The following is a 13,420-nucleotide window of genomic DNA, read 5'->3' as shown; positions in this document are numbered from 1 at the left end:
AGCTATAGTGCAAAAGTGATCATTAAACATTCGTGCTACTTCATTATCACATGTTATTAGGGACCCTGCTTCATCGCTGAGTGTTATAGATTTATTAATCTTCTTCTCACCAGTCAAGTCTTTAATTGTTGCCCATTGTTTTTTGCTGTTAGTCATATTCTTTTCAAGTTCAGCAGAGTAATATGCCTGTTTTTTAAATCTTATTTTGTTTATTAAGATATTTCTTTGTATGTTAAATTCACGCTTAAGATTAGTATTTTCTGGCTGTTGCCTATACAATTTATACAATCTATTCTTCTTATCAATTTCATGTTTTAGCTCTACATTCATCCATGGTTTTAAAAGTTTTTTATTATTTTTTTGTGTACTATAAGATTGATCAATACAACATTTAATTTTGTAAATAAATTTCTCTACAGCTTGTGAAACGGTAGGACATAAAAATATGTCACTCCAATCCACGTTTTCTATCAGTGCTATAAATTTAGTGTCTAATCCAGTTATGTCATAACTGCTGCTGGCTTCTGTTTACTACATGATCATCATTCTTATTCAACGTCAACTTACATCCTTGTGTCTTACAGAATCTAGCAAGAGCTGGACCGCTTGCCACTAATTTCTGAAATTCACATTCACGTGGATGAGTAGAATTTGCTGGAAATGAATTGCACTAGCATTTGATCAAAAAATTTTTAACTCAAATTAAATCAATATAACTTTTTACTTATTATTTAAATGGAAATCAGTGATTTAGAAATAAGTAAAAGACGCAGGATGCGATCTTGTGGTAAAATAATGAACTTTTTGGAAGCAACAATTATACATCATCCACTGCTCTCACCCTTTCAGTGACCCTGTCAGCTGTCACCATTGATACCATATGATTATGATATTATTTAAAAACAGTATCACCTTCACCTTCTAGTTTCTAGTTCTTGTGAGTCGTGACTTTGGATCCCAGGGAGCCTAAGACTTTGAGGAATTTACAAATTGAATTACAAGATCTTGATTTCAATGACCCTTGTATGGGCCAGCCATTTGAATCGACCACGCTCACCCACGGCCATCTAGCTTGCCACTGCCATCAGCCGCTCTGAGATCGCCTAGTTCTATATGTAGATGGCACTGTTCTCCCTCTGGCCTCCCCTGCCTTTGCTTCCCAGTTCACTTCCGCTTGTAATCGCCTTCTTGAGGAAGCTTGCTGCCCTGACAATACACGGTTGTTTTCTCTTTTTAAAGAAGTCATAAATGTATTACCGCTTCCCTTGTTTGAATTTAAACTACTACCGCGACTAGTTAGGAAAAGTTATTGTTAGAGTACTCCGCTAAATATCCAGATTTGGATCTTCTTTGTGTAATCTCTTCGCTGCAACATGGGCCCATGTATTCATCATCACCAGTGCAAGTGAATCCTGATTATCTGAACGTGTTACCGCCTACCAGAACAAGGAGACCGCTCTTACAGTCCACTGTGAACCTGCCATACCTGAACGAGACGCCTTTAAAGGTAACAATTTTATTTTCTGAGCTACTAAGTAACGTGTTTAGAAGCCCACCTCATTGGCTTTAACACAAAATCTGGTCCACTGTGGCCGCATATTGGAGGAAAAGCGACCTACAGACAGTGAAAACACTCATTTCAATTTATTCTGAGATTTTCTTTGTGACTTTTCTTGGAAAATTGTAAATTTTCTATTTGGACGCTTCCGACCGCCATCTTGTATTGAAATCTGAAAACATTGATTAGTGACTTATGATATCGACTATCGAGCTGTTAACTATCGAACTTTTACACCTGGTTCGACATAACCTAAAAAGTTTTGTTTTGGTTTTGAACTTCAGTGCCTAACAGTCAGCTACAAACTTTTACTGCTAACGGTGTGTTTTCTTACCGCTAAACGTAGTGAATTACCGCCTATCTTTCATTAATTGTAAATATTGATCTACAAACTATTGATTTTGAACATTGATCTTGAACTATTTCTTTAAATATGAACTTTTTCAGCCATTAACTTAAACTTTTCTGACCGCTAATCTGAACTTTTTCGATTGTAAATTTCAATCTGGTAACCTATTTTTCTATTTCTGTATGATTATTCATAACAACCATGGCGTCGAATTTTCCATTATTGAATAAGCTAAGAAGGTTACACCAATCAATATCTTCTCTAGCTACAATGAACAAGTACCTATGACTTGTAGTGAATTTTATTTTGGTCTGGATAAAAAATTTGATAAATTAATGAGTGAATATGAGGAAATGGATAAAGAGTCACTATCTGAGGAAGTTATCTTGGAGTTTGCTGAACTGCAAATCCAATTCCAAACCAGATTTGATAGTATCAAGCTGATGATACCGTTCCTAAACCTGCTGTTACCGCTAATGAACTGTCAATTAATAATTTTGTGAAACCTCAGTTGCAGATACCTACATTTTCAGGTGAACCTCATGAATGGAATGTTTTCAAAAATGTTTTTGATGCTGCTGTTCACACCAGTAAAGACTGACTATTCCAGTGAGGCCGAATACCATCTTCTAACTTCATATTTAAGTGGTGACGCTTTGACCTTGGTTCAAAATTAAGCCAACACCGCTGAATGTTACAAAGCTGCCTATGACAGCTTGCACAAACGATACAACAATATCCGGTATCAAGCATATAGTTTATATAATAAATTCGATACCTTTGTTCCTTCTACTACTCTGGCTGAAACTTTGAAAAAATTTTCTATCAAGCTCAACTCAGCCAAACGATTGCTATTTAACATGAACCTGAACCAAGCTGATTTTTTGATTACCATTATGTGCATTCGCAAATTACTGCTTTCTGTCCACACCAAATTTGAAGACTCCATACCAGATGATCAAGTTCCCACTTTTGACCGTTTATTCAGTTTTGTGGCTAGTCAAGAAAAATCTCTGGAAGTGACCGCACTAACCCACAAATATGACCAAGTAATTGGGGCCAGCATTGAATATGTAGATCCCGTTTCTGTTAAAGCTGAATCTAGCACAAGTAATTATCAACAGAGAAAGCAGCCCTTCTCTTCAACTAAAACTGGGTATCCAATCAGTGGTGGCATTTGTGTTCTTTGTTCAGAAGGACATCAATTGTATAGATGTGACATTTTCAAAAGAGAATCAGTATCCAAACGCAATCAAATTGTAAAGCAACACAAAAGGTGCTTTGTTTGCCTAGGGTCTGAAAGCAAATTGCAACTCAATGATTTGCTGCAAGAATTGCCGCTCTAATCATCGTCATACGCTTCTGTGCAATAACGCTAATAATCTTCAATCATTACTTTTTAAAGAACAACGCTCTGAACATCAGTTTGTTGAGCCGCACAAAGCACCAAATCAATATGGACGCCCGCATACCATGCACCTCCTCCTGGTTTCAGCCCGCTACCTGTGTCGACTTTTGCTGCTGCCCCACCGCAACTGCCAGTAAGCTCTTATCATGTACATTCTAGCAGCGCACCAAACCTGGCTATCAGCTCTAATCTGCCTCCTAGTTCGCCGCCAGTCAACAGTTGTGCATCTCCACCCGTAAGTTCAAGCCCTGCCTCCAGTGCACAATATGTAACAAACAGTTCTGTATCTTCTATACCACACACTTTTAGTGGCTGCACTCAGGTGAAGACCGTACATGCTTCCACTTTACTTGGAACCGCTGTCGTTACAGTCTTGAACCAATACAATCAACCCTTCTTGTTGTGTGCTGTGTTGGACTCTGGTTCCATATGCTCCATTATCACCACCCAAGCCGCCACCGCAATGGGTTTAGTTGTTGTGCCTGCTCAAATCCAACTGAATGGAATCTCTGAAAAAAGGACATCTGTCAAAGGTATTGTGCAGTTAAGAATATTGTCCAAACCTCAATTTGATATTGCTCTTTCTACCAAAGCTCTTGTATTAGATCAAATTGCTGGTAATCTTCCTGTCTTTCCGCTTCACCCCACACTAAAGAATTCATTTGCGCATCTGGACCTCGCTGATTCTAATTTTTTATGAGCCTGCTGAAATCGACCTACTGATTGGTGCCGATTTATACTCCAACATCTTTATATCTGCAGACAATTCCATTATTCCTGGTAACCCTGCCGCCTTTGCCACAATCTTTGGTTATGTTTTAAGTGGTAGATTGAATATTGAGGACTCGCCCGCACCGCTCAATGAAATGCAGCTCATTTGCACTATGTTTGCACAGGAAGCACAGCTCAACACTGTCATGAACAAATTTAGGGAAACTGAAGAGGCCATCCCCGCTCAAAAAGAGTCATTGCCCGAAGATGAGTTGTGTGAGAAACTGTACCAATCCACTACTTATCGCACCTCTGAAGGAAGGTATGTTGTGGCACTGCCTTTCAAACCTGGCTCTCCTGCTCTGGGCAATAACCGCAGCAAGGCATACTGCAATCAGTTAGGACTACTGAAAAAACTGAGTCAATCTGATGAACTTGAAACCAAATACTCTAACTTCATGCATGAGTATTGTGACTTAGGCCACTTGAAAATCGCTGATTCCGCTGTAGATTACATCATCCCACATCATGCAATATTCAAGAAAAATGATAACACTCAAAAAATTCGAGTTGTTTTCAACGCATCTAGCAAAGATGCCAATGGGCTCTCACTTAATGATGTGTTGCTGCCTGGACCCAAACTCCAAACAAATATAGTCCAAGTATTAACCCGCTTTCGTTCATACCGCTTTGTCATCCTTGCAGACTGCAAACAAATGTACAGACAAATCTTGCTGAGACCTGAAGACCGCCAGCATCAACATATATTTTGGAAACCCACCCACCAAGAAAAAATTCAAGAATTTGAACTGTTAACAGTGACTTATGGAGTATCTTCTAGCGTGTATCTTGCTCAGCGTACTCTGCAACAATTAGTGGAGGACAAAGGTGAAGCTTTCCCACTTGCCAGTCAAGTACTGAAGTCGCAAACGTATGTCAACGACATACTTGGCAGAAGCAATGACCTGAATACCGCACATTCACTTATCAAAGAACTCAATGAGTTATTGTCACTCGCCTCCTTTGAATTGAGGAAATGGAATTCCAACACACCTGAATTGATTGAGCATATGTCGCCCGAATATTTGAGCAATCAGGAATGCCTGTTTGATGATACTGCAATCACCAAAGTCCTTGGCATTGTGTATAGTCTGCTTGCCGATGATTTCCGATATTTCATCTCTGCCTTTTCTGAGAAAAGCACAAAAAGAACAATACTCGCTTTCCTTGCACGAATTTATGACCCACTGGGATGGCTATCACCGCTTATTCTACTGTTTAAGTTATTCATGCGCACTCTGTGGTCTGAACGCCTTGGATGGGATGATGAAATTCCTGCACCACTATTAACTCATTGGAAATCCTTGGTTACCGCTATCAACCAATTACACCAGATTCACATACCAAGACTGTTAGCTTGTTCCCATTCCTCAATTAGACTGTTGGGATTTGCCGATGCTTCAGAGAAAGGATATGCCGCCTGCTTGTACCTTCATGAAGAAGTTGAAAACCGCTTTATTGATTGTTGTCTTATTGCCGCCAAGAGTCATGTTGCGCCCCTCAAAACCCTGACAATCCCTCGATTGGAATTGAAAGGCTGTCTCTTGTTAGCACAACTTGTATCTGTCATTTTACCAACTCTATCAGAATACAACCTGCTGGAAATTCGTCTCTACACTGATTCCAGAACCGCCTTGGACTGGATCAATACGCCTACTTACAAACTGCAGATTTTTGTTGCTAATCGTGTACAGCAAATCACTCAATTAGTGAAACCCGAACTATTCAATCATGTGTCCTCGCTTAACAACTGTGCTGATATTGCTTCTCGTGGACTACTGCCAACTGAACTCGTTTCCTGTCATACTTGGTGGCATGCTTCTGCCGCATTTCAATGCCTTGCTGTTGATTTTCCTGTGTCTAATCACATTGTCAGTGAAACAATACCTGAGATGAAGTCAAACCCGCTGTATATTCTTGCAACTACCCAAGATGAACCGCTAGCAAACCCGCTATATGCTGCTTGTGAATGTGTATCCAAATTTGGAAAATTATGCTGAATTTTTGTGTATATACTACGCTTCATTAACAGAATCAAGATCGCCTGCCATGGCTATAGTAACAAATTAATTCAAAAATTTTGTGATTGTGAACCACACCCTGCTGCTATTGATGTTGTTGCCTCTGAAATGGAGATTGCTAGAAGGCTCATTATACAAGTCGTGCAAAAGATCAAATTTCAGAAGGAAATAAATGAGTTAAACTTGGGAAAATGCCCCAAACATTTATTGACTCTGCAGCCTTATATTGATCATGAGAATTTGATTCGCCTATCTGGTCATCTGGAGAATGCGCCTATTTCCAGTGAAACTAAAAATCTGTTATTGTTACCAAAAAATGAACATGTTTCTACTCTCATTAATAGACAACAGCATCTCATGAGCTGTCATGCTGGTCCTCGCACCACCCAATCTGCAGTATGCCAACAATATTGGATATTATCAGCTCGTAATCAGGTACGTTGTGTCATACACCAATGCATCATCTGCAACCGATTTCGCCGCTCAAATTTGCAACAACGCATGGCCCCGCTACCTGCCAAATGGGTCACCATCAACAAACCATTCAATGTGACTGGCTTGGACTTTGCTGGACCTTTCGTCTGCAAGACATCTCTGCTAAAACGTGCGCAAACTACAAAAGGATATTTGTGCATATTTGTGTGTTTTGCCACAAAAGCTACTCATTTCGAATTTCTGTCTTCTATGTCGGTTAACCACTTTATCGCCACACTACAAAGATTCATTGCCCGACGAGGTACACCTCATACACTATGCTCTGACAATGCCAAAACTTATGTATCCGCCGCTGGAAAAATGCATGAATTGGCCAAGCTTTTCGAATCACTACCCTCTGATGTCACTTGTTTTCTGTCCAACTATGGCATAAATTGGAAATTCATCCCTCCTTATGCACCCCACCATGGAGGCCTGTGGGAAGCTGCCGTCAAATCCGCTAAAACGCTGTTGTATCACTGTATTGGAGACAAGGCTCTCACATATGAAGAATTTGACACAATATTCACCCACACAGAAAGCATTTTGAACAGCCAACCGCTAACTGAACTGTCTTCACAGCCCGCAGAAGCCACTTCTGTTCTAACACCTGGCCATTTCCTAGTAGGTGGACCCCTGACCGCACCACCACAACCAATAGAGACTAAAGAAATACTATCAACTTGCCATTGGAGACATTGTAACCAAATGACGCAATTCTTCTGGAGCCAATGGTCAAAAGAATATCCATGCACACTAATGAACCGCACAAAATGGAAGGTCACTGAAAGAAACTTACAGATTGATGATTTGGTTGTAGTCAAATCAATCAACACCTCGCCGCTAAGCTGGCCGCTAGGCAGAATTGTAGCGCTGCACCCTGGCAAAGATGGACTTGTCAGAATAGCGACAATCAAATGCGCCTCTGGTAATATTGTCAGAGACCTAAGTATAATCCACCGCCTCATTTAGAACAATCTAACAATTTCAGTTTGGTTTTACCCACATAACCTGTGACTGTCTGCGTCACTTCGTTGTCACCACCTTGTGTTATCTACTTTGTCACAACATCCTGATGACCGCACCGCTGTTTGCTGCTTTGCTCCACTTAGCTGTTTTGATGACCACACCTCTGTTGATGCTCAGCTCCACTTCTATGACCGCACCGCAGTTCATGTCTTTGCACATTCCGCAACTTGTGCTGTGCCGCCCCGCTTGTCTTCACGTCACACTCCCATGTTCACACCACATTACTCTGGACTTCTCCGCTCACTGTATTCAAGACCGCAGACCCATCGCCATCTAGTTATTGCCGCCCGCCCTGCTGCAATGTACAGTGTTTGTTGCTGCTTCACCCGATTTAAAAACTGTTCGTTTTTGGGGGGGAGTATGTATGGGCCAGCCATTTGAATCGACCATGCTCACCCACGGCCATCTAGCTTGCCACTGCCATCAGCCGCTCTGAGATCGCCTAGTTCTATATGTAGATGGCACTGTTCTCCCTCTGGCTTCCCCTGCCTTTGCTTCCCAGTTCACTTCCGCTTGTAATCGCCTTCTTGAGGAAGCTTGCTGCCCTGACACTACACGGTTGTTTTCTCTTTTTAAAGAAGTCATAAATGTATTACTGCTTCGCTTGTTTGAATTTAAACTACTACCGCGACTAGTTAGGAAAAGTTATTGTTAGAGTACTCCGCTAAATATCTAGATTTGGATCTTCTTTGTGTAATCTCTTCGCTGCGACATGGGCCCATGTATTCATCATCGCCAGTGCAAGTGAATCCTGATTATCTGAACGTGTTACCGCCTACCAGAACGAGGAGACCGCTCTTACACACGTGTCCCGGGGATAACATATTCATATCTCGCTCATTGGTTTCAGTGTTGCATCCTGCTCAGGGTCAGAATTCTTATCTTGCATTATAAATATTTATCTTCAGCATCACTGTGAACCCGCCATACCCGAACAAGATGCCTTTAATGGTAACAATTTTATTTTCTGAGCTACTAAGTAACGTGTTTAGAAGCCCACCTCATTGGCTCTAACAACCCTTAGTGATGCTGAAGATAAATATTTATAATGCGAGATAAGAATTCTGACCCTGAGCAGGATGCAACACTGAAACCAATGAGCGAGATATGAATATGTTATCCCCGGGACACCGAAACCTCCCAAAAGTGAACTATATTATGATCTTATATATTTTTAGTACCTACTGTTTCATGTAGGTTAGAGTATTTAAAATATTACACCTTTTCATCATTATAATTTCATAATTTTTGCAAGAATCGTGCAACATGAACTTGAGGGTATGGACACAGAATACAGCATTATAACTACATTATGGTAGTAGTTTTCTCTGGTAGGTATAGATTAAAAACTAGGTAGGCTACTGTACCCTTAAGGTGGGTTCACACCAATAGCTATTAACAAAAAATGTTAATAACTTAATCCTTATAGATTCTATTAGATTGAACATAACTTATCATTACACATGATGATCATATGTATTTGTTAAGTTTCGTTCAATCTGATATATATCTATATGGATTGAGTTATATCATTTTTTTTAATAACTTTGGTGTAAACGCGGCTTTAGAGTGAACTGTGGCCTTCCATTTTTTCCTATCTTTCTAGTAACTAGGTACCTAGTGTTGCATGTAAGATCTGTCATAATATTCTTCACTTTATCACTATAATTTTTTGTACTTAAACTTTACCGTAGGGAAGGTGTTGTACCTAGGGACAGATGTACCTAGGGACAGTAGTAGTATTTCTTTTTATAAAATGGGTAAATTTGATTTCCTATAGTGGCAACACTGCATTTTTTGTGTTCTTTCTTTCCCTCCAATCCAGTCAGCCTAAACCACTCTGTTTAGAAGTTATTTTAATATTTTTACTTTTTGCTCTTAAAAGTAAATTTTTCTCCTCAGTTGAAGGATTTTTTTACTGCTGACCACGTATTTTCATCAATCAAAGTAAGTACACACTTAATAGTATATTTTAAGAGCTTCTTTTAGACATTATTATATCTGACAAAATCCTAACCTAAAATGGTTCTTTTTCATAAGTAAAAGAGATATGCACCCTGATGTACCTGGGGACAGTTATTATGATGTACCTAGGGACACCAAAGGCTGGTGTCCCTATAGGTACATCATGTAACAAACTTTTTTTTTCCAGAAACCAGGGTCTCTTAAAAATGCCACGGAGCAAAGAAAAAAAGAAAAGAGAGCAGCCAAGTAATGCAGCCTTCATCTCTGCTGTAAAAGATGTTGTGGAGAACCATTATTCTGTTCGTGGGGCTGCTGACAAGTACGGAATCTCCAAGTCAGCGCTAGCAAGACATGTTTCTGCATTCAAAGCTTCAGGCGCATCGTCCTATGAATATGCTCCAAATTACGATGTGAAAAAGGTGTTTACTGAAGCTCAGGAAACTATGCTGGTGGAATATATGAAGCAAGCTGCTTACATGCATTATGGCCTCACCATTCTTGATCTATGCAGACTTGCTTATGAGTTTGCAAAAGAAAATAAAGTTAAATACCCCACAAAATGAGATGAAGATAAATTAGCTGGAGAGGGGTGGACAAGACTCTTTAGGCAACAGCATTCCTCTGAATTGTCATTACGTAAACCTGAGGAAACTAGCCTATCCAGGGCTACCTCTTTCAACAAACACAATGTTGGTCTATTTTTGCAAACTATATTGAAGTCCTTGGCCGCAGCCAATTTGGCCCAGAAAGAATTTACAACTTAGATGAAACAGGCGTGTCAACTGTTCAGAACCCACCTAAGGTATTAGCCCCTAAAGGTGTGAAAGCTATTGGAGGTATGACATCTGCAGAGCGCGGTACTAATGTAAGCATGATAGCAGCGGTGAATGCTCTAGGGAACACCGTTCCTCCCCTGTTTGTGTTTCCCCGCGTTCACTTTAAAAGTAACATGCTAAAAGGAGCACCACCAGGCTCAATTGGAGCAGCAGCACCATCAGGTTGGTCCAATGAGAACATTTTTAACCAATATTTTGAACATTTTGTGAAGCACACCAAGCCAACCATTGAGAGCCCAGTAATTTTGCTGCTAGACAACCATGAGAGCCACGTTTCTGTGAGAGCAATCACTCTAGCTAAGAAAGTTGGAGTGCATATGGTCACTTTCTATCCCCACACCTCTCACAAAATGCAACCTCTAGACTGCACAGTCTTTGGTCCGTTTAAAACGTATTACCATAAGGCTATTACTGACTGGATGACTTCACCTGGCAACCAAGGGAAACCACTAACAATCTACGATGTAGCTGAAATCGCTGGAAAAGTCTACAGCAAAGCTTTTACACCGTCCAACATAATTGAGGGATTTAAAGTTACTGGCATTTTCCCTCTAGATCAAGATATTTTTAAAGACCACGAGTTTCTGCCAGCTAATGTGACAGATCGTCCTGCTCCTACCTCTAGCCCTTGTCTTCAGGACCGTCAGGTAGACCTGCCATCAGAATCACAGCAACCATCGACCTCATCTGATGTGCAACCATCGACCTCATCTGATGTGCAACCATCGACCTCATCTGATGTGCAACAGGAAGATCCATCGACATCCCCCAAAGTGCCAGCTTCAACTCCCAGCCATATTATTACCCCAGAAATGTTAAGGCCTTTCCCAAAGGCAGAGGCTTGCAAAAGTCAAGGCAATACCAAATGTAGGCCTAAGGGAAAATCTAAAATCATGACGGACACCCCAGAAAAAGACGAAATTGAAAATATGAAAAAGATAAAGATGGAGGGGAAACAAAGAAAGGGATTGAAAAAAATAACGGATCACATGCAGAGAATGTCTTGAGGCTAAAAAGAGAGAAAATGAATAAGCTACAAAGAGAGAAAATAAACAAGGTACGTTCAAACTTAAAAAAGATGTTTAAGAAGGGAAAAGACTCAAGTGATGAAGATTTGCCAAATTTTGATGATGAAAAGAATGAAAACCCTGATGATATGTTTGAGTTGTCTGATGAAGATTATCCTGAAGCAAAAGAACTTGAAAAGAACCTCAATCTTGAAGAGTTAAAAAATGGAGATTATGTTCTGGTAGAACTTGAAGGAAAAAAAACACAAAGCATTTCATTGCTAACATAACTGAAAGGCTAGACAACGAAACATTTTCTGCAACCTATTTAGTGAAATGCCTAGACTCTGATAAGTTCAAAGCCAAGAGCTCAGACATTTTTGATGTTAGTGCAAAAGACATAAAACTAAAAATTTTTTTAAATAATTTTTTTAAACATTTCCCAGACAAGTTAAAGTCTTTATAATTTTTAACGCTATACAGAAGGATTCCTTTTGAATATAGACATTCAAAGTTGGTTGAAATTTATAAAAGGTTTTATTTAAAAAAATAAAAACTAGAAACTGTCCCTAGGTACAGCACCTTCCCTATATAAAATAACTAAACGTAACTTTTTCAAAACTAAAATGCAGATTTTTCCGAATTAATTTTTAAAATTATGATTGACAGATTAAGATCCATTTTTGCTTTACAAAAGTGCTCTGCATTCAAGTATCCCTTTGGAGACATTGTAAAATCTGACAAAGCATTTATTGGAACGGTTCCACTTGTTTTTCGTTCCGCTACTACGTAGACATCATGTCGTCATCATGTCTGTCTGTCTGCACGCTGTGTCTTTTGTGCGTCTGCGCTGACCAGTGACGTCACAGTCGGTTCTTCGACACTGCTTCAGTCAAGCTGGTTTTCTATACTTTTATTCATACTTTTTCGTCGGATTATTTGCCGTTGCAATTTTAATATTTATACTATTCGATTTTTTGGAATTTAATCTTGTCTTTAGGCATCTTACTTTCTAGTTATTTGCTACTTTTTCACCATACGTTTCCAAACGTTTTCGTACATGGCTACATTTCCGCCTTCCCTTTTTGTTGCTACCACCTTTTGCCTTTTGCTGTTTGTCTTTCAATGGAGGTCGTCGGGCGTGCATCCTGCGCCCGGTCTAAACTTTTCATCTGAATTCATCGGACCTACAGAACGTTTTTAAAGTGTGAATTATTCTTCAAATTAATTCGTTTGTTCTATTCTTCAAGTGTGATTCAATTATTCATCGAGTTCTTCACTCAGTTACTCTGTTAAACTTTGATAAACTTTGTCAAGAATTGCAACCTCATGTGAGCATTCATTGCTACTTATTTGATCTACAGAACGTTTTTAAAGTGTGAATTACTTCTGCAAATTAATTCATTTATTCTATTCTTCAATTGTGATTGAATTATTCATCGATTGCTTGCATATTGCTTTGATAAACTTTGTCAAAAATTACAACCTCGTGTAGGCTTCAGTTACCATTTTTCTACAATTGGCTTCACCTCGTGAAACTCAAACTTTCAAGTGCATCATCTCTACCGTTTGGAAATCAATCCAAAAATTCCACAACTTGAAGATCGGATTATTCGTTTGGAATTCTACTTGCTCCAGCCTACATTTCCACTGGGGGATTCGCCTGCTGTAGTGGACGTTTCCATGCTTGTCATCGCATGGCCAGATCACTTCATCGCTTGCTGATGTCCTGTTCCTGTTGGTATTGCGGAGTCATTGCCTGTCTGCCTGGCCGCATCTCCTCTTCAAAATTTTATTCAGGTTATGTAAATCGTTCTATTCAATTTTCATTTACGTATATACTTATTAATTTATTAATGTCTATCTCGACATTCAATTCACTGAGGCCACCGACGCCTACTAATTTGTTTTATTAATGTCTATCTTGACATTCAATTCACTGAGGCTACTGACGCCTACTTATTGTTTAGTTAATGTCTATCTTGACATTCAATTCACTGAG

General features: G+C 39.6%; 3 protein-coding genes across 3 annotated transcripts; all 3 read left to right on the top strand.

Moving 5' to 3' along the window:
• The first annotated feature begins 4,199 nt into the window (after positions 1-4,199).
• LOC120351086 lies at positions 4,200-6,086 on the top strand. Its single transcript, XM_039427051.1, has one exon. It carries the CDS (start codon positions 4,200-4,202, stop codon positions 6,084-6,086), a length of 1,887 nt encoding a protein of 628 aa, XP_039282985.1.
• Positions 6,087-6,608: 522 nt separating this feature from the next.
• LOC120351085 lies at positions 6,609-7,553 on the top strand. The gene has a single exon (XM_039427050.1). It carries the CDS (start codon positions 6,609-6,611, stop codon positions 7,551-7,553), a length of 945 nt encoding a protein of 314 aa, XP_039282984.1.
• Positions 7,554-10,413: 2,860 nt separating this feature from the next.
• Positions 10,414-11,418, top strand: LOC111052802. Its single transcript, XM_022339588.2, has one exon. The coding sequence runs from the start codon at positions 10,414-10,416 to the stop codon at positions 11,416-11,418; it is 1,005 nt and encodes a 334-aa protein (XP_022195280.2).
• The last annotated feature ends 2,002 nt before the right edge of the window (positions 11,419-13,420 follow it).

Source organism: Nilaparvata lugens, chromosome 4, assembly GCF_014356525.2.
Source record: "Nilaparvata lugens isolate BPH chromosome 4, ASM1435652v1, whole genome shotgun sequence".
Classification (NCBI taxonomy): domain Eukaryota; kingdom Metazoa; phylum Arthropoda; class Insecta; order Hemiptera; family Delphacidae; genus Nilaparvata; species Nilaparvata lugens.
The sequence above is the reverse complement of the archived record's forward strand: the minus strand, read 5'-3'. Positions and strand labels throughout refer to the sequence as shown.